General features: G+C 31.4%; 1 protein-coding gene and 1 long non-coding RNA gene across 2 annotated transcripts; one reads left to right on the plus strand and one right to left on the minus strand.

Moving 5' to 3' along the window:
- Window positions 1-11,232: 11,232 nt before the first annotated feature.
- Window positions 11,233-12,921, minus strand: LOC144997722 (uncharacterized). The gene is made up of 3 exons (XM_078957593.1): window positions 12,796-12,921; window positions 11,802-12,033; window positions 11,233-11,707 (listed from the first exon to the last, which is right to left on the minus strand). Exons 1-3 carry the CDS (start codon window positions 12,888-12,890, stop codon window positions 11,426-11,428), a joined length of 609 nt encoding a protein of 202 aa, XP_078813719.1. The 5' UTR covers window positions 12,891-12,921; the 3' UTR covers window positions 11,233-11,425.
- Window positions 12,922-21,317: 8,396 nt separating this feature from the next.
- On the plus strand, window positions 21,318-23,063 carry LOC145045985 (uncharacterized). The gene is made up of 2 exons (XR_013681928.1): window positions 21,318-22,658; window positions 22,878-23,063. It is a non-coding gene; the product is annotated as an uncharacterized LOC145045985 (long non-coding RNA).
- The last annotated feature ends 286 nt before the right edge of the window (window positions 23,064-23,349 follow it).

Genomic DNA, 23,349 nt, shown 5'->3' on the forward strand with positions numbered 1-23,349 from the left:
GAGAATTGGGCCTTGGGAGAGCCCATTTATTATTGGGCTTTGGTAGGCCCAATGGGTTTTAGGTCATTGATGGGCTGGTTAGTGGACTACCTTTAGACCTAATTAGTGAGAGTTTGGGCTTAGTTTCTAATTTGGATAATTGTGGGTTTGGCATAGAGTTAGTGGCTGGTGCATAGCAGCAATGTTTATAGAGGCTGTTCATCATCCGAGGTAAGTCTTCTCACTATACTTTACCTGGAGTGGTAATTATGTGTGACCAGAGGGTCTTATGTGCTTGTTTAAGTTATGATTTTTGTGTGATGTGTACTATATGCTATATTATGTGTTACCAGACCGGACCAGAGGGTCCAACAAGCCATGGGACTGGAGGGTCCCAACCAGACCGGACCGGAGGGTCCAACGAGCTGTGAGACTAGAGGGTTCCGCTGAGACACATTGACCGTAGGGTCTTACAGAGTTATAGCCTCGAGTGGCTAATTGTATGTGTGTTGTATTTTGGGGAATTCACTAAGCTTCGTGCTTACCGTGTTATGTGATATGTATTTCAGGTTCTTCTCAAGATCGTGGGAGGGCGCCAGTTCGATTGTACACACTATAGAAAGAGTTATGCTTTGAGGATCCTGGAGTATTAATTAAACAGTTATGGAGTTGCGTTATAAATTAAATAAATGAGATTTAAGTGAACCGTGTTATGAGAATTATGTAATTTTTAAAATTGAAAATTTTGTTTGAAAATTTACGGTGTTACACATAATCATTACAATTAGTTAATGTATTTCGATACAAATTGGGTAACACTTAATATTGATTTTGGTTAGTGGCTTTAGTTTGTTAATGGTTAATATTAGTTAACCAAAATGGTCCAATGACATGAAAATAAGAATATTTTCTATAAAAAGTTGAAAAACACAAAGTCTACCATTATAAAAAGGGGAAAATGACACAAATACCTTACGAACTTTCTAGGGTTTACCCATTGAGTCCCTAAAGTTTTTGTCGGGCTTTATGGGTCCCTAAACTAGGATATGACCTTTTTAATTTAGTCCCTGTTAACCTGGAATAGCCAGTTCTGTGACCTTTTAGACCAAGAAAACTTATATTGTGCCCTTATAAAGCAAAAAAAAAAAGTTCGGGGATCAATACAAATTGAGTGTGAATCGACTTTATAAGAAAATGAGAGTTTTTTTTTTTTTTTTTTTTTTTTGGTACGAATTGATCCCCGAACTTAGTTTTTTGGTTTTATAGGGGCACAATGTGATCCTAGTTTAGGGACCCATAAAGCCCAACAAAAACTTTAGGGACTTAACGGGTAAATCCTAGAAAGTTCGTAGGGCATTTGTGTCATTTTCCCTATAAAAAGTGAATGATCATGTATATATAATTGTATTGATAAAGTATTATTTTTCATATCTAGCTCCAAATAATTACCCTTTAAAATTTCAATTTTCAATATAATTACATAGCATATATTTAATATTATATTATATTAAAACATTATTAATATTATTGGTTTGGTTCGGTTTATAGTAGTTCGGTTTATTGATGAAAATCATAATCGAACCATATGTATTTGATTAATAAAAAATTAGAAACCGAGTCATATCTTTTAGTAATAGTTCGGTTAAAATGATTAGGTTATATCGGTTAATTTGGTTATAGTTCGGTTTTTGAAAATCACTTTCTTCTGAATGTCTCATTCAAGACTACTATTAATATTCCCGAGTTCTTCTTTTTCTTCTTCTTTTTTTTTTTTCATTTTTTTCATAGAATGTTTTATTCCGAATGCTCAATTGTCACAACCCGAAAATTTTTATTGGATTAGGTCAAACACATCAACTTAAGGTCAAACTTATAGGCTTCTCGACCGAGTATACATAAGGGTTGCGTGTTAGGAAGTGAACCACATAAGAACCAAGAGCCTAGAACAACATTTGAGCCATAAAACCTCAACAAGTGAGGTTCATGGCCAAGGACCATGTTCACGGCCGTGAACCCCTCTTAGGCCGTGAACTAACCCTTATATATGTTGGACTTCATTTTCAGCCATTTCTCACTTCCTTGGTCGTGATCCTCTCAAAACTCTCTCAAGTATCAACCTCAAGAACTTCATATTTCACTCTTCTTTATCCTTCTTCTTGGACTACATCAAAGGGCCTTCAAACACTCACCAATCCATCGAAATCTTCACGTGTTCTTGGTGTTCGTTGGGTCGTGAACACCCAGTGGGCCGTGAACCCTTCAAGTGGGCCGTGAACCATTCTTCCTTTGGGCTGTGAACACCATATCAGCCTCCTATCTTGCTTTTAGAACTATTTTGGACTCGTTTGTGCCTCGAGACTTCATTTGTGGAACTTATCATCCATATTCGAATCTTTAGTGAATCACCTACATAATGTGAGTTCATACCCCTATAACCAATCTTTTAAATGTTTTTAAATGCTTTTAAGGGGGGAATACAAGTTGAACATAATAGTATTATGTTAATATTTTACCTGTGATAGCCATGACATTAAAGAGATTCTTATGCTTTTATATGTTTGTAAATCAATTAAAAAACTCTTTTACAAGATGTTAGATTATTGTTTATAAAACTCTGTTTTTAAAAGTACATGCTTAACTCAGTAGATGATTGAGTCTTTTCAACAAGTCAGCAACAATTCAAACAATCACACTAGTAAACTATAATAGGCATAGTTTAGAGGATTACTACTTACTATTTCTAGAATAGTAAAACTTACATGAATCAGTTCGTACATACTATAACAAGAACAGATTGGATCATATAATAATAAGAATAAGATAACAATAATGTGAAACCACTACTTCACGACATAGCAATATACTTGCTATGTCGTGTTTTGTAACCAGAGTTTCTTAGAGGGAGAACAAACATTATGTATATAGATCTATACGAGACTGACAATCCCGCATCTTGACTGTTCGCTACAATTCGGATGGCAGACCAAGGGCATGACAAATGTCACATCAGTTTCGATGCCAACAGGTCGTCGTGTTAACCACTAGTCAATCAGCATGGTTATAACCACCTCACATTTTAACCTTAATTAACAAATTGGTTTTAAGGTAGTTAGTGCTTCAGTAGTTACTTTATACAAAATAACTATACACTTTCATTTTCCCACTACATTCATATAGTGATATTATCACATCGAGTAATGTAATCTACTTCATAGTAACATGAACATTTAGTTAGAAAGAGGCCTATAATGTTACACTTTAGGATTACTTGGTTGATACATTAGGGATATATATTAGTAGGATCCGGTAGGCAGTGGGATGTGTGCTTTCCGCTTTATTTCCTGTTCCTTGTTTGGTTGTGCGATTAGAGCAGATTCTCACAGTCTACTATCTACCCGATCTTAGCTATATATGTATCCTGTATACACCAAGTAATCATAGAGTGTATCCGGTATGGGTCAAGTCATAGCTTACAAATTTAGTATACCACTTTCTAGTACAAAAACATACTTTTCGGATAGATCATTAAGTAAGTGAAACTAGAAATTTATCTATAAAAGGTTTGATTTGCATTATTAAACCAATATAACTTAAAGGACCTTTGGTGGTTAATTCTCTAATACCTTAGTCTATACATCAGGTTTATATATAATTAATGTCCAACAAGCAGTTGGATGTGTGTTTCCCGCCTTACTTCCCGTTCCTTGTTAGGTTGTGGGTTTAGGGCAGATTTACGCATTTACCTGTCTGTTCGATATTAGATTATATATAAATAGTATAAACTAAGTGATTATAGAAGGAACTACGGTGGTTACCATTTTACCAAAGGAAATATATGATTTTCTCAAGGAATGTTTTCTTCAAATATAAAAGAACTATTACAGTTAACTCCGTAAGTACCAAATGAATACGTCAGGGTTGTATACAATGAAGATCTAACAAACAATGCACAATGGGATGTGTGACTTTCGCTTTACTTTCTGTTCCTTGTTTGGTTGTGTGCTTAAGGCAGATTCACCCAATCGATTGTCTGTTTACTCTAATTTGTATATAATTTGTATTTCATTTAGTACTCATAGAAGGAATTGTAGAGTCAATTTTACTTATCTTTCATCATAATAAAAAATATAGGATTTTCTGGAGGAACATGCGAACTTTTCAAAAGAACTTATAGTTTACTTACATAACTAAAATACTTATGAACTCACCAGCTTAAACGTTGATCCTCTCTTTCAAAATAACTTGTATTCTCATGAAACTAGTAGACAGGTACGCACACTGGGATCCATATAATGGAGTATAGTAGCTTCATGTCTTGTTTTGTTATTTACTTTTGGAGTAAATCTTTTGTGAATCATACACTGTAAACACTTTAATATTAATGCAATGGTTGTTTGTTACTTTGATTACTATGGTGCATGTGTTGTGATACTACATATGATGCCTCCGCCCCCGAATGTTTCCACCATTCCAGTTTGGGGGTGTGACATCAATTCTGGGTTTGATCTTCAAATTTCGAAGTTATTTTTTGTTATTATTATTATTATTTTTTTATAGAAAAAATTTCCTCATTTACATCCGAAAAGTCTGTTTCTAAGTGTTTAATGTTAGGGCTGTAAATGAACCAAACAAACACGAACAAGGTCTTGTTCATGTTCGTTCGTTTAAGTTAGCCGAACAACAAACGAACACGAACGGATAAACGAACGAGATTTTCTTGTTCATGTTCGTTCGTTTAACAAATTACTTTGTTCATGTTCGTTCATTTATGTTCGTGAACATGCTAAACGAACATAAACGAACAAACATAAACGAACAAAGATTAAAAAAAAAAATACAATTGAGCATACATGAACACAAACGAACATATAACATAGCAATATAATAAAAAATAATTGAATATAGATGAATATAAATAAACTGAAACGAACGAACATAAACGAACGTAAACGAACATAAACGAACGTTCACGAACATAAATGAACGAACGAGACCATTGTTCATGTTCGTTCATTTAACTAAACGAACGATAATTTTTGTTCATGTTCGTTCATTTATTAAATAAACGAACTTCCCGCCAAACAGTTCACGAACGGTTTGCCAAACGTTCAGTTCGTTTACAGCCCTATTTAATGTCATTGTTTTCAATAAAATATCTGATTATATGCACTAATATATATATATATATATATATATATATATATATATATATATATATATATATATATGTATGTATGTATGTATATGTGTATATATATATATACACACACACACATTTCACATTTATTATGCTTGTTTAACTTTTTTTTTTTAGATTTAAGTAAAAAAAATTCTAGAAATTTCGAAATTATTTATCAGATTTTAGACTTGTTCTTAAAATTCCAGAGTTTTTTTCTCACAAATCTTAAATTTCTGTCTGAAATCCGAAATGTAGGCGCGGAACCCGAATTCAGTTCGAAAAGTATTTTTTGTCAAAAAAAGTGTTTTCTCTTGGTCCGAAATATCTGTTCCGGGCCAAGTGGTTGTTTTTGCTAAAAACTTTTTTTTGTTATTTTCTTTAGATTCATAGCAAATTATGGTTAGATTACCTAATTTTCCAGCAAAATAAGAATTATTAAATATATAAGTTTTATTGCATAAGGTAATCTAAACAAAGTACATACTATAAAGAGCAAAAATTAAAAAAAAAAGTTTGATCGATAAATCACTTTATATATATATATATATATATATATATATATATATATATATATATATATATATATATATATATATATATATATATATATATATATATATATATTAGGTTATAACCCATAGATACAACGGGTCATCAAAGTAAAGCATTAAAAATTAAAATTAAATGATAAGTGTGATGATTGACCAATGATTATAATAAATTTAATAATTCACAAATATAAATGTTTTTTCTATAAGTTTATAGTGATATAATAATAATGAGAGTTCAAATTAATATGTAAAACTGGTTTGAATTTTTTATCGACAATTTGTATGTTGATATTTGATAAAATCCTAATTATGTAGAATGCAATATAAATTTCAATATAGTGAAAAAAAAAAACAAATACAATTAATCATGGAAATGACATTATTATATGTCAAATAAAATTTAATATAAATTAGGACTGTAATATGTTTTGAATATATAAACAATATTATTTTATATATTATTACTAATAAAATGTTTAAGTGGAATCAATCATTTGGTACACACATCATGAATATAAATTATAAAAATACAAATAAAAAATACCAATGAGAATAATAATGATAACAATTTGATTTTTTGCATTTCACCATAAGTATGTTGCTATTTCTTGTATTTAACACTAAAAGACACCCTTTATTTCATTCCAACTGCAACCAAAATCCAAAAGACACCCTTTATTTATTCAGGCTTTAACATTTTCATTTTAGGTTGTCTGTAAAACTCTTGAAAAATAAAAATAATACCGAAAAAATACGATTTACGAAAATACCCATGTAGCTTATGTGAGATATATACTCCAACTCGTCACTACAATCACAATCAATCATTTTAGATTACTTGTGTACAAAGTGCTCATAATAGGACATGTAATTATTTAAAACTATTTATTTATATCTTCTTTTTGGAAAAATTATAATTAATTATAACTATCACCTAAAATTAGTAGGAAGCCAAGATAAACAACAATACTAACCCCAATTTCCATTAAAATGAGCATATATCATCACCATACGACTTTACTTTGGAATATGACTTGCATGGTACCTATAGATGAAAATTAAATCAAAATAAGGTTCAAAAATTTAAAAATTAAAGGTACAATGAGAAATTTAGAAAATAATTATGTTTCTTACGTTTAGGGAGGCACCAAATTCTTTTATAGAAGATTCCCATGACTTTGGCTTCAGATTTGACTGAGACCCTAAATTTTACACAGATTCATGACAAAGAAAAAGATTTTGGCATACGCTTTGACAAATACCTAAAATATGGACCTGGTGTTCTTTTTCTTCTATATTGTACCAAATAAATAAGAAAGCTATTCCAAACTTAGGATACATAATAGTTGATAGATACTTTCACGCTAAACCAATAACTTCAAAATTGCAATATTGACATACATAATTCATTAAATTACAACAAAATAATTTCAATTTGTAATACTTGTTATAAGTTCAGTATAATTACCATTTGCATGGGAAAAAATAACTATAATAGCAATATACTTACAATGATTTAGTATTTTTCCTGCCACAGTGACCATTATTGTAATGTTTTCCATTTTTATTGCTAAAATGTACAACCTATAAATAATAAAAATGACAAAAATATATGAAGAGATGAAGACAGATATCGAAGGAGACAGACTTGGAAGCATGAATAGGTTGAGATAAAGTTGTAATTTGAAATAATTGAATTTGAATGGAAACTTGAGGTGGGTTTTAAGAGCATTGATGAAGAAAAGGAGAGGCGGGATTTAATTTTTTCAATTAAAGGTAGCCTTTTTTAAACGTCATCGTTTTCATGTTGCCGTTTCTTCCGATCATTAGCATTCTAAAAATCAACACCCTTTTCACCCTAATATTCTTCCACTTTCATATCAACATATTTTCTCACATTCTCCGCTTGCTACACAACAATGAAAGATAAAAACTAATGATCGTGTGTATAAAAAAACATATTGGAAGCAAATATTACACATACCTATGTGCCTGACCCGGTCTCCAAGAAGTGAAAAACACTATTGTGTTATGCTTCAATACTTGTTCCATTGTTTCAATTTGATAATGATCAATATTCCAAAAAATACTTGCGCCAACAAAACGCTTACAAGTAATCAAAATCCTTATATCAGTTAATCATGAACTTTCATTCAAATCATGGAAAACATACCTTCTGTAAGGATTTTGTTAAGAGAATGATGCTTGAAATCGTTTTTTATTAATCTGAAACCAGTGGAAAAAAATGTTCAAAAAACAAATTCAAGAAAAGCATCAGGATCCTATTAAAAGTACCAAATCTGTGTGAAGTAGCAACGACAAGAAGGAAGCAACGGCGTTGAGTGAAGCTAGTCGGAAGTATCAACAACGGGAAAAATAATAAACAACAAAAATCAACTTACCTATTTCTATGATGCTATGTCAGAATTATAGAGAGGAAGAAGTAGATATAAATCAAAGAAGAAAGATTGCAAAAATATACTTGTAATCAACAGGCAAAGATATACATGTAATCATGATTTCATTCATATTATGATGCATGTATATTTGGTATGAGATAAGGTAATTAAAAAACATTGTTGATTTTAAGGAAACCGATTTCGTGATTAGTAAGAGATGATATTGAGGCTTCAATATAGCAATGGACGAGAAAAGTAGCGAAAAGATGCCTGTAGGAGTGACACGTGGAAAGAAAGAGGGTTATAAGGGGACACGTGGTGGTTTATGAGTCTTTTATTAAAACTATACATAATACATAATATATATATATATATATATATATATATATATATATATATATATATATATATATATATATATGGTGAGGTACAATAGAAAACCATAATTAACCAATGAACTAAGGAACCGATCTTTTTTTTCAACTTTTAGAACTTATTTTGTATAAAAAAAACTAAAAATATAGAAATTCATAACTTTTTATCATTTTCCAATGATATCAAATTTATTAATTTTTTTTTCCGTTAAATTCATAATGTAAATCTTTGAAAATTTACAAAGTGATTCTATATTCACACGGTGAATCTGAAAAATATATTTAACATTCATAATGTTAAGTTATGAATTTATATATTTTTAGTTTTTTTTTTTTGATAAAGAATAAGCTTTAGAACTTGAAAAAAATATTGAGAAAACTACAATAAAGTCCCTACATATTGGCATCATAATCGATTTAGTCCTTATATATATTTTTTATTCAATTAAATCCCAAATACCGATAATCGTATTCAATTTAACCATTTGACCCGGTCAACAGTTCATCCAACTTTCAAAAATTACATTTTTCGCCCAGATTTCAAAATTTATTACAAATTTGGTCCAAATAAACATTTTTGGCCCAGATTTTAATTTTTTTTTTACAAATTTGGTCCAAAATTCACCCTTTTTGCCCAAATTTTAGAATTTTATTATGAATTCATCCTAACTTTAGTTTTTTTACAACTTTTTTCTCAAAAGTTTGTTTATAATATTTTTTTCTTTAAAACTCATATTTATACAAAAAAACATATTTTCACATAAAAATCTTATTTTTTCTATATAAAAACGTTTTTTAAAAACTTTTTGTATATGAAATATGTAATTATAAAAATAGGTTTGGATTATTTGTGTGATTTCTCTTAAAAAATCAATTAAGGAATTAAAAGTAACCCTAATTTATACTATTAAATTATAGTTTGTAAAAAAAAACTAGTTACACTAGTTACCCTAAATTAAAAGTAACCCTAAGTTATACTATTAATATAGAGATTTTAATATGTGTTCTATTTAGTGTGTATTTTTTTTTCTATGAGATTTTAATATAGTTGTTTATGTGTATTTTTCAATCTGTTGCATCTTCGTAAATTAAATCATACATTCGATCACATATGTATGACAAAAGGTATGTAAAGTTGTTCTAATCTCATATATGACAATCCATATTGATTTCAGTAGGAGTTGTAATTATCAACGTTTGTAATACTTTTTTATATTTGTTAAATGCCATTTTCTGCCAAAAACCTCCTTATCAACAAATGACAATTGCTCCATTCTAGATAGTTATTTTTTGTTATTACAACAAACAAAATTGACACATGAATCCGCTTTTACAAAGAAGTTTAAATAAAGAAATCCAAAGTGATGATGAACTATATGTATGAACATGTATTCAGCGAGAAACAAAAATACGAAGTTTTCAATATGTAACATCTTCTATTATTTAAACTTTTTCTATAAATGTGATTAAAGAACAAATAAATAATATTAAAATGAGTGTAACTAGTTTTTGATAAACTATAATTTAATCGTATAATTTAGGGTTACTTTTAATTTCTTAATTGATTTTTAAGAGAAATCACACAAATAATCCAAACCTATTTTTATAATTAGATATTTCATATACAAAAAAGTTTTTATATAGAAAAAATAAGATTTTTAAGTGAAAATATGTTTTTTTTTTTTTTTTTTTTTTTTTTTTTTGTATAAATATGAGTTTTAAAGAAAAAATATATTAGAAACAAACTTTTAAGAAAAAAAGTTGTAAAGAAAACTAAAGTTTGGATGAATTCATAATAAAATTCTAAAATTTGGTCAAAAAGGGTAAATTTTGGACCAAATTTGTAAAAAAATTTAATATATGGGCCAAAAGTGTAAAATTTAGACCAAATTTGTAATAAATTTTTAAATCTGGGCTGAAAATGTAATTTTTTAAAGTTGGATGACCTGTTGACCGGGTCAAAGGGTTAAATTGAATACGATTACCGGTATTTTGGACTTAATTGAATAAAAAATATATATAAGGGCTAAATCGATTATGAGACCAATATGTAAGGACTTTATTGCAGTTTTCCCAAACGTATTTGTTCCTTGGAGAACTGATAATTATGAATCTCTATTGAACTTTTTCATATATATATATATATATATATATATATATATATATATATATATATATATATATATATATATATATATATATATATATATATATATATATATATATATATATATATATATATATATATTGGGGAAAACAATATAGTAAAAACCCGAAATGGTTTTTTTAGTAAAGTGAAAAAAAATGACATTTTTATGTAAAAAATAAAATAAGAACAAAATGGATATAAATCTTTCCAGTTAGCTTTAGATGATGTGATTGATGGGTATTTGTGTTATTTGATGATAATTGATATGAAATTTAATTATTCAAAAATAATAAGTTAGCAAAAGCAAAATATGTATGTGAGGTCATGCACATAAAATATATGTTTTGTTATCCACATAGAATTTACGTTTCGTTGATTTCTACTATTGCATGAAAAAGACATTCTCTTTCATTTCATTAATCACGATTGATATAGTTTGATTTTTTTTTTTAATCATTATTGTTTATTTTTTTTGCCAAAAAAAAAAAAAAAAAGGGCTGGCACGAAGAGTTGCACATGTTCAAAATGGCCTACTTAAACACGCTAAAAGTCATTATGGATGATAAATTAAATAGAATAATGCAAATATTTTCAACTCATTCATTTCATCCGAAACATAGTTAATGCAACTTTTATTTATTGACCACATCTCAAACATATAACATAAAAAATGTAACTAGAAAGGAAACATATAAGCATCCCATGAACCATCAATGAGAAACAAATTCTAACATATGAACCAATTTGGACTAAATAAAAAAAAAAAAAAAAAAATACATGATTTTTCGAAAGCTTCATTTGTATTTAGACTTTGAAAAACTCCACTTGAAACAAGAAACAATCTTCCTAACATCATTTCTTATAGAAAGGAAAGCAGAAACGACCGTGATAGACATAGTCGGGTAGTAAACCGAAATGGCATTTTTGTAATATTTGAGAACTTCATGTCTTTTGTAGAAATGGGGTTCTTTAGAAAGTCCCCAAATTAACAAAATCATACCAAAAAACCCCAACCTCCTTGATCTATACAACCCTATCATCGCACCAGCAATCGCCAAATAACTCCCTGCTAAAACCTAAAAAAAATGGATTTCTCATCAATTTATACTCATTTTTTTTTTCAATTAATCATTACCAAATTATGACATAAATTTATTTAAAAAAACAAACCTCGATATGTTGAAGATCAGTAACTGAAGGGTTTTGCTTGAGATTTTTTAACTTGTATGAGTCTAATAAGGCTTTGTATTTTGGAATAGGTTTATCATTGAAAAGAGCTTTCGCAATGGCTCCAGGGTAAAGGACAGCTGTCACTACCCCTGAAGGAATTACTTCACTCGCAAGTAAATGAGAAGATGTTAGCTCCATTGGTGTCATGCATGTTCCAATTCTACATGGAAATCTGCATAAATATAACAATTATATATATGTATCAATAACTGTTTCTTGAAAAATCCCAAATTTCTTTACACATTGCGATTGAATCACTTTATTGTAGAAAAAAAAAAACGTAATTTCTGTTGGAAGATGAACAGGAATTGAAGAAAGAACTGATTTTGCACATAAACTGTAAAGTGAAGTAATTTAAAATAGATTGGTGCATGATGTAACGTAATGATGACTAGGTCAAATTTAGGAAGTAAATGCAGATGTAAACTGCTAATACATGAATTAAATAAAAATGCGATAAAACTGTTGGCATCTGATCTGTAAGCATTGCTGTTAAATCACTTCGTTGGAGAAAAAGTGGGAAGATCAACGAGGAAGAATTGATTTTCCGCAGAAACTGTTAAATGAAGTAACTAAAAACAGATTGCGGATAAGATAATAATAATTAGGAAAAATTTAATCTCTCAATTAACGATTTGCGAATGTAAATGTGATCATAACAGCGTGAACAGATTTTTCTTTCCGCATTGCCATTAAATCACTTGAATGTAGGAAAAAAAACCTAATCGAGAACCGCTTTTCGTCAGAAATCGTACAAAAAGTAATTAAAAATCAGACTGCTGCATGAATATGAAAATGCAAAAGCTTCTGATAATGTCGAATGCATAAAGATAATTAGGTCAAAATTGACGTCTCAATCAACGATTTTCGATGAACAAGTTGCGGATTAAAATGTCAGGATATGGATTTAACAAAGAAGCGATAAAATTGATACCTGAAAAGAGGAATTTGGAAGAAGATGAAGAAAAAGAATATTCTGGAAGCAGTGAAAGAAATGATTGTTGCCCACTTCCTCGCTTTTGAAGCCATGGCGGATGGATGTCGTAGGATTGTGCCTTTTTTATATTTATAGTTTTCTTCTTTTCAACGGGGTCCGGGATATGCTGCCGTACGGACCCACGATAACATCGTTGGTCCACTGTCTTCGTGAGAAAATCGCCTCTTTCTTCATAAAACCGTTTTTGGAAAGTAACATTCACGTTTACATTGATTTAAGGGGTGTTTTAAAAAAAAAGTAGATAAGATTATAAAAATAAATACAACTCATTTAAATACACAATGAATTACTTACGTTAAACAATAAACATGTTAGAGAATTTATTTTCTAACGAGTATACTTTTTTTTTTTTTTTTTTTCTTTTTAAAAAGACAACTAACCTATCATACCCATTAAGGCTGTGTTTGGCGCGTTACAGCTAGCTGGTAAGTTAGCTTATTTTTCGAGTTTTTTGATGTTGTTGTGTTTGGTAAGCCAAAAAGTAGCTTATAAGCTAACTTATAAGCTACCTTTTGAAAAACTACTTAGACTAGCTTTTTAAAAGCCTTTTTTAAAAATTTCTAGATACACCCCTTAATTAATTATAGTAACACATACTCTCACATTTTATTTTATGTAATTTTATATATTTCAACTAGCTTTACCAAACATCATTTTTTATCAGCTAACTTTTCAACTATCAGCTAGCTTTAAATTTAACAGCTAGTTTTTCAGCTATCAGCCAGCTTTTCAGCTAACAGTTAGTTTTTCAGTTAGTACGTCAAACATAACCTAAGGAGGCGCAGTTTAGTAAAAATAAACCTAAAACTTATAATATATAAAATAAAAAAATAAAGTACTTTCTCATTTCATCTCATAATATACTTTCAAGACAATTACACAAAAAATATACTTGCTTCATGGTTTTTAGTTCCACGAGGCATGCTAACTGATAAATTGATAAATTCTGAATTTAAAATGAACTCTGTTCATGAGTCTTGAGCAAACAAGCGTGACTCTCAATGTAAAAATCTGAATTAGAACAAATACTTTAGAAATTAGTCTATTAGAATCTAGATGCATTAAGTCAGAAACAAAAAGATAAAAAGATAGAAAGTTACAATAAAAACATACCTGATTTAGTTAGGGGCGAAGTTACTTACGGCTTCCTAAGGTTCTACATTTATATACAGTTTACATAGTAAATTTTTAAGGAACTATCTTAGAGCATTTTGGATGAAAGTAACAGGAAAAAAAACATGATCTAGATTTTTTTATCAAGTTGAATGAGATGTTAGATATGGCATGAATCAGAAGCTCATTAAAAAGAGAAAAAAAAAAAAAAACACAAACACACACAGAAAAAACCAAAGAATTAAAAACATAGAAAAAGATAAGAGAAATATGTGATGGTGTTGGTGATTGAGAGGCCCAAGGATATCTATAAGGGAAAAGAAACAATACCTTGATTTTGACATGCATGATATTATCTTGATTCTTGTTATGCTTGCACAATACTTAATGTGTGTTGTTAACCAAACAAATTTAAATTAGAGTTATTATTTTGATTTTATGTGCTTTAACATTATAATTTTATTTTGTTTAATTTGGTTTTTCGTAACGATGGAATATATATGGTTTTGAAAACAATAAAACTTGCTAGTTTGCTATAGGTTTTGTTTGTACTCATTTTTATTAGTTAGTTATGAAGATGCTTACATTTCATATATTGTTTGAAGGGTAATATGATATATATTAACATCTTGTTATGTCGTGTTCAAGTCTTCTTCCATTCGGTATTATTGAGTACATGTAATTGTAAGAAATTTTTATGTATAACTATAAGATATATGTTAAAATATTTAAAGGTATACATCCCAACTCGTCACGAAGTATAATTAATCCTTCCATTTTATCGAGTACATGTAATTAAGGAACCACATAATTTTATGTTCTAGATTCGCCACTAGAATTAGTAATTTTAAAAGACTATCGAGTTGAATTTTAATCAAGATTCACAAAGATTAGAAGAGTCGATGATTGTGATTTTTAAAGGTCGAAGGGTGAAGATAAGAATCGAGAACATGGTTTCTAAATTTTCCATGGCGATTATGAATTCTGGATTGTGATTGTGATTCTTAAATACGAATGAATGTGTAACAAACCGATATTTCAAGTCAATGTAACGACTTAAAGTCAAATATTGTAACTTATTTTTGAAATAATAAAAATAGCATTAAAAATGAAATGTTCAAAAATCTCAATTCAAATGTACTAAGTGATAGATGTCGTAACAAGGTTTTCAAAAATATAGAGAACACTAAAATCCGAGATATAACGAAGAAGTTATGACCAATCGAAGATCCGCAACACAGCCGGTAAATCACTGTTAAGCATAAAACACGAAATTTCAATAAAATACTTTTTAGCCATAGGTATCTAAATGAAAGTCGTAGATGTCATTAAACCGTAAACATATATAAAAAGAACTTCCAAATATAACTTTGTCTGAGGAGTTATGGTTTTTCTAACTTTCAAATATAGCAGTAGACAGTTAAAAATTCGAAATAAAGATCGAGCGACTTTTAGCCTACGCCATCTAAACCAGAATCGAAGACCTCGACAACAGTAGTACGGTAAAAAGACAGACAAAAACGGACGTGGGATGAAGAAGTTATGGATTTTTAACGGACTTTTCTAGTCCCGGCCTATTAAAAATATAATATTAAAAATAAAGTCAAAATTATTTGATGGAATCTAAACGAAAGTCTACGTGTGGATATAAAGAACGTCGAAATCGGAACTTGTATGCGAGATATATGAATTTATGAAGTTCGGGACACGAAACCCCACACTGTCAGGAAACTCACGACGTGAACCATAAGCTCACGACGTGAGCTAGTGACTAATGTGTGCCAGAGTCGGGCTATTAGTCGTCGAGTCTACTGAGGAGATAAGATCGAGCTCACGACGTGAACAACTTCATGTTCATGACGTGAACTCATAAAATGCACCCTATAAATAGAAGTCGAGGGTTCCGAGTTTGGCTGCTCATTTCTATCCCCTCTCATACTTCTACTCTGTGTTAAGCATCCCGAGACTACCCCAACTCCCCGGTTACGTGCCCAAGCCTTGATGGAAGCCCAAAGTTCCGAATTTCCCGAGAAACTTGCTTCTTTCTAGTCGAAGTGTTACCTGAGTTAAACATCATCTTCATCAAACCATCACTCTTACCAAGTGAGTTCATACCCCTATCACTACACTTTTAAATGCTTTTTAAACACTTTTAGGTGTTGGGGGGGGGGGGGAATACAATTAAACACACTGTTAAAATTGTGTGAAAACATCAATCTTTTACCATAAACTCCTTGCTGCTGTTATAACTATCATACAAAAATGTTAGCACGCAAAACATCTTACGATACCATTTTACCATCTCGGGATGAGTTATGCTTGTAAATGAAAATGTGCTTTATTTATATGTTTGCATAACACATCTTGACAAGGGTAACCATTTTCAACTATAACAATACTTATATACAAGAAAATACACATGATTGTTATGCCTTTATCAACATAGTAAAGAGGGTAATCATTTCGGACAATAAACACATTCATTTCAAAAATACGTGACTTAATTGAGAATATGTGAGTCATTCGTCTTCATTGTACCTATCAAGGTATACAAGAAAGCCATGTTTTATAACTAGAGTCTCCGTCCGGAGAACGTGATAAGTGTGTATAGATCTATACGGGACTGATGATCCCGCACCCTGGCTGCTAGCTACAGCCGGACCGACAGGTTAAGGGTGACAAGCGTCATAACATTTCGACGCCTGAAGAACATCGTTACATGCAAATCCATCATAGTACGGTTATGAAAACTCACATGATAGACAATTATTATGGTATTATGTTTCACGGGAAAACTAATATTACCGTTATTTTACGTAAAAATACAGGCTTCCTCTAGTTTTGTTCACTAATTCAACTATACATTTTCAGTATAAGTATGTCATTTTTACTTACAAATTACAGTCTTGGAGATTTAAGACTACTTCTTTCTTTTAGGAAAATATAGGATTTTCCTGATCCAAATACATCCATTTTATACAACATCGATTCATAACTCATTTTGTAAGAAAATATCAGATTTTCTAGAAAACAAACGCGAACTTTTGAATGGCATGCATTTACTCAAATAACTACTTATGAGCTCACCAACTTAATTTTTGACACTTTTTCTTTGAAATAACTTGTATTCTCAGGGAATCGCTAAACACCAGGTTAACAACTGCTTTTGGGAACTAATGCTCTGGCATTAGTAACATCTTTTGGAACATCATATTGTATTTGACTTTTGAAACATGTAATAAAACAATCATGTAAAAATTTCAAATATATATTATGGTGGTGTGTACTTTATTTACTATTCAATTGTTATGATACTGTACATGACGTCCTCCGCCCCCGAATGTTTCCGCTGTTCAGGTTTGGGGGTGTGACAGATTGGTATCAGAGCATTGTTTATAGTAAACTAAGTATATCAAAACCATTTTTGATATACATGTATAAACACAACTAGGCAAAAACACTATGATTAAGAGATATACTTTAAAAAAATATAGTTTTATTAAAAGTATACATGCATACATTACATGACAGTGACAATATCATAAGAAAAACAATATAGAAATATTATAGGTGAGTTGTGCACTACAGGTATGCCTTGGAATATGTAATCGGGACTGGGATGAATATAGTCTGATCAACTATATTTATCTGAGAACCGACTAACATACGTCAGGGAATAGTTGCAGTGGAAGACAAGTCTAAAACTTACTAAACATGTAATCTTTAGAATCAAACATAACATTTAGAATACTATAGGAGTATTTTGTAAACGCAATAGTTTAACCCTGATGTTCAAATTTATATGAATTAGTGTTTAGACAATTCTCATATCCCTATTCTCGTGCAGACACAATGGCCAGATTTCATCTACCAGGGGACCCTTACTACCCAAACCAAGGTAATGGAGGCTGGGTGGAAGATGATCCAGAAGAGGATCCCGAAGAAAATTGTGGATGTAGAGGAACCCATGGAAGAAGAAGAAGAAGAGTTTGAGGGGATTGATACAGAACCATAAGTGTATAATGCCCCACCAGCCATCTGACCTCCTGCAATGAGAGGTTTTCAAGGACCAACGCCCATTTGGGGAAACCTCGTTCACCAATGGAGCCGACAACAATAAGCATTACAACTCTACCTAACTGAATCAGACTTCATCCTCGAAGTCCGCTGCTGCAAATAACTTAGGGTAATGCTCCCTTATATTCTCCTTGGGTTCCCGTGCCCACTTGGAACCGTTATGGTGCCACCATTACACCTTCACCAAACCCACTACCTTGTTGCGCAAGGTCTTCATCTTCTTGTCACTCTTGTTGATATGACTGTATGCTTACATATAGGGGTGAAATAGACTCAGTACCGGTTAAAAGATACCGAAGGAGTGGAAATATACTCAGGGGGTGAAATAGACCCAATACCTATTGAAAGATACCGAAGGAGTTAAAATCAGAGGTGAAATAAACCCGGTATCGGTTGAAAGATACCGAAAGAGTTGAACTAGACTTATAGGGTGAAATAGACCAAATTTAGTTTTGAGTTGTTATGTATGTTTGGTATGTGGTATTTTTGGGAACTCACTAAGCTTTGTGCTTACGATTTATGTTTACAATGTTTTTAGGTACTGCTAGTTTCGAAAGAAAGGGCCCAAATTGATCGCACTACATCCCATGGAGATTTATTATGCATGGACTATTTATTGTTTTACTCTGATGTTTTGAGAATACTTTTATTATGATTGTCTTTTGGGATAATGAATGGATGGTTTCAACTTATTTAAAATGAAATTTTTACTCGGAAACTTTGAGATGTTTCATATTGCCACGTCGTGGTACTCATTTAGGATGTGCACCTCAAGCAAGCTTTGTCACGTCATGGTGATATCTGCACCACATCGTGGCCAGCCAATTTTTTTTCAAAACACTTTTAAAGTTGATACATTGGAATTCAAATGTTACATGAGATCTAGTGTTATCCACTATTTATCAACCAAAATTTCTTATTTAGGGATATCAGCATGAACTACTAGTCATGCCTAATCATTTTTTTTAATGACAGGATTGAGATTGGGCCAACTACCCGTCAAGGATAATGCATGAATTTCTAAGTTTAGGAGATGGGTATTCAAAAAGTAAATGTTAAGGATATCATGACAATTAGATATCCTAGGGACCTTTATAAGCCAAACCATTTCAGAAACTTCCTTGACAAGGATATGGAGTGTTTCTACCTACTATATTCATTAGAGTGTGGGTTTATGGGGTAAGATGTGTATGAGCATGTGAAAAGAGGGTATTGTCATATTGTTAGATTACATACACACATGGAATATGTATAATCATAATATTATTAACAAACTTTTTTTTTTAAATGTTAGTAGGGGTGCTCGTTTGAGCGGATCTAGCTGATCCAATTGTATCAAATGAATTCAAATTGATTTTCTTTTTCAGAACATAGACCCGAATAATCCAGAGTAAATTTAAATATAATGCGAACAAAGAAAACTACACGTCTTTTGGCTCGACATTTATAATTTTGTTTTTCAATTGCTGGGACATTTTAAAAAATATATAACATGAAAATTAGTCGACTCTATAAAACAAATAAAAAAACAAATTGATTACTTGTGAAATTATATAATTTGGTCGATTTTTAAAAGTATAATGTCCTAATAAGACTTAGTAAAAGTTCTAAAGTACAATGTTCTAATTAGAAAAATGTTGAAATTACAATCCTATTTTTGATTTTCTAACTCACAACGTATTAATAAGAAAAAAAAAGATGCAAGGAAAATTATATACTTAGGAAGTGTTTTAAAAATTAAATTGTCATAATAAAAAATGAATAGTATAGAGCTTTCAAAGTACAATGGTAAACATGATAGGTTTTCCAAATACAACTTAAATCATATTTTTTTTTATTATTATTATGCTGTAATAAAAAAGGCCAAATAATTATGCGATAATAAACATATTAATATAAGTACATCCTTATTTCTTTCATTTAATGATTGAATTTTATCGGGTTTTCGAAAATTACAACGTAATGGTAAAAAGTAAAAACCTCATTTTCATAACTTTCTCTATTAAGTAAAAACAACTGGTATATAAATTATCTTACCAGATTAAGTCCTATATTATGGACATTAAGTCAAAAACAAAATTAAATTTCGTACTAATACATGATTGGGACATTCATTAACAACCACAAGCATATTCACAAATGCAAGATGCATAGGAGACAAAAAATAATATAAAAGTAAACGATGATGATTGTGTTATCTTGAAACTGTTTGCGGAGCCACACATGTTAAACGCTCAAAGCGAGGGGACCGCTGGAACTCTTACATCTGTCGTGGAACTACGTTAATAATTTTCCTCTATTCATGATCATTTTTGGACCATTTTTGCATAGTAACTAATTTTATTTATGTTTGTATGTGAGGCCATTAAACCATTACTCTTGGTGGAAACATGATTAGATCGGCTTATAACACTGCAACCCAACTTTTTCATAATCTAAAAAGTTCTCTGATTATATAAGTTCGTTATCGATTTGATGAATTGGTAGATTTTATACTTTTTGACTTTGTAGATTTTATATTTTTTGACACTTGCAGCTTCATGTCCATTATTTTTTGCAATGACAGAAATCCTAATTTTGTTGATACGACCATTAAGTTCTTGTTGTTTGTGGAGAAGGTGTAGGTATTATAAATAATTAATTTCTTACTTAGTTTGATTATAAAACAAATTTGTTGGATTATAAGTCTTGTTATATTGCAGGTCAATGATGGCAAATGAAAAGCTATATAAAAACGGATATATAAATTTGGGTGTGGGATTTGGTCGTTGAAGGAGATTTCTAAGAAGTTGTGGGATTTGGTTGCGATATGGTAATGATGAACCCCTTAAATCAAAGTCGACATTCTTTAGCCTTTTTGCCAATAAAAGCAATCAAGGTCAACCTATTTTACCACTAAAAATAGAGCAAAGTCAACGTTCCAAACCTTTTTCACCATTAAAAGCAATAAAACTCAGAAAATTTACCCATATTAACCACAAAAATATCAAATTCAATATTTTAAACTATTTGTGACCATAAATGATCAAACTTATGATTAAAGTTGATAAACCTTTTTTGGGTCATATGCAAGAAATTACAATTTACTTTCGTTTATTTGTTTATTTAAAAGTATACATGAAAAATCTACCAAGTTATATCAATGTCATCGTCATACACATTAGTTCTTACTATTAGTAGAACATAACATATCTCCATATATATATATATATATATATATATATATATATATATATATATATATATATATATATATATATTGTATTTATTGTAAATTGATTGTGATTAGCAATTTCCTAGAATATCTCTTTGTATATCCCTATAATCTCTCCTATTCCTGCTGTATATACTGAGGGCTCCTCATATCAATAAGATCATCAAGATTCATAGAATTACATGGTATCAGAGCTAAGAGCCAAGTACCGTCTCTGAACCTTCTGCAACAGCTACGACTGTGTAGTCTCCACCTTCTCTCCCAACAAGTCACTACCCTTTCCCTATGGGTGACAAAACCGATCCTAACACCACCAAAATCATCCATCCCGTTTACACTGTTGCAAACATTCAAAACAAAGTCAGAATCCTGGATGGAAAGAAGGTAACCTACTCCTCTTAGGTTAAGCTTTTCAAACTTCATGCTCGTGGATACAAGGTCCTCTCCCACATTGATGGAACCACACCCCCAGCCAAAACAGATGAAGACTATGAGATTGACGCCATTGTTCTTCAATGGATCTACGGGACACTCTCAGACGATCTCCTCACCCGTGTTCTTGAACCAGATTCAACAGCTTACGAAGCTTGGACCAGAATACAAAATATTTTTCTCAATAACAAAGGTTCTAGGGTTGCTGCTCTTGAACATGAATTCAACAACTTGACTCTTCGTGCGATGCCCTCTCTTGAAGATTATTGTCAAAGATTGAAAGAACTCGCTGATCAACTCAACGATGTTGATTGTCCGGTGAATGAAAAACGCCTCGTACTTCAGCTTGTTCGAGGCCTTCTCACTGAATACGACCCGGTCGGTGTGTATGTCAATCAAACTCTGCCCCCATGGGAGACTGCGTGCTCTATGCTTCAGCTTGAGCACCAACGTCAACATGCTCGAGATTCTCTATCCCCTGCCGATGTCGCTGCTGCTGTCACCCACGAGCCTTCAAATCCCCCTCCCAATTATCCTAATCGGCGTGATACTTCTGCCCCAAATCGCCGACAACCACAGCGACGTCCTTCTACTCATCGACCTGGCAACCCAACCTCAAATCAATGACACGCCTCTTCTTCTAATCGACGTGGATCTCAACCTAATCCACCGAGATCTCAATGGTCCAATCCCTCACAAATACCTTATTGGGCTACTACCCCCTGGTGGACTACACCTCGTTGTCCTTATCCAACTATGCCCGGATGGGCTTCTCCATGGAACAACCCACAAAATCGCCAACCCAATAACCAGACTAGCAATGCACAGCAGGCTCATCTTACAGATATCAATCATCTTGAAGCAACAGAACTTGGAGCGGCTTTTAACACCATGACTTTGGAGCCAAATGACAATCAGTGGTACATGGATACAGGCGCCACCACTCACCTTACTGCCGATGCAGGTAAAATTTCTACCCCTTCTGTGTCATCTATTAAATCTGTTTTTGTTGGGAATGGAAATCGAGTGTCGGTATTAGGATCAGGTCATTCGACCTTACCCTACCCCACTAAATCCATCCACCTTAAATACATTTTACACACACCCGGTATAATTAAAAACCTCGTTTCCGTTCGTAAATTTCGTATCTGTCGAATTTGACCCTTATGGTTTATCTGTGAAGGACTACAAGAGTGGGAAACTACTGACGAGGCACAATAGCTCCGGGGATCTTTACCCAATCAACGCTCCAACAAATTTATCTTTTTTTGTTTCCTCTAATTCCTTGTTTTGGCATAACAGACTCGGACATCCGGGCCATCATGTAATGGACTTCCTTAGTTCTAATAAAATTATTTCTTGCAATAAACTTGATCATTCATTTGTATGTAACTCATGTCAACTAGCCAAACACAAAAGACTCCCATTCACTGACTCCACATCAACCACACTTCAACCATTTGATCTCATCCATGCTGACTTATGGACCTCTCCCTTACCAAGCAAAAGTGGCCATAAATATTATCTTCTAATTATTGATGACCACACACACTATACATGGGTCTTTCCTTTAAAATTTAAATCTGAAACCTATGACAAATTCAAACACTTTCACAAATTCATCCAAACACAATTCCACAAACATATAAAAACTT

Source organism: Lactuca saligna, chromosome 5, assembly GCF_052625555.1.
Source record: "Lactuca saligna cultivar CGN05327 chromosome 5, ASM5262555v1, whole genome shotgun sequence".
NCBI classification, from domain to species: Eukaryota; Viridiplantae; Streptophyta; class Magnoliopsida; order Asterales; family Asteraceae; genus Lactuca; species Lactuca saligna.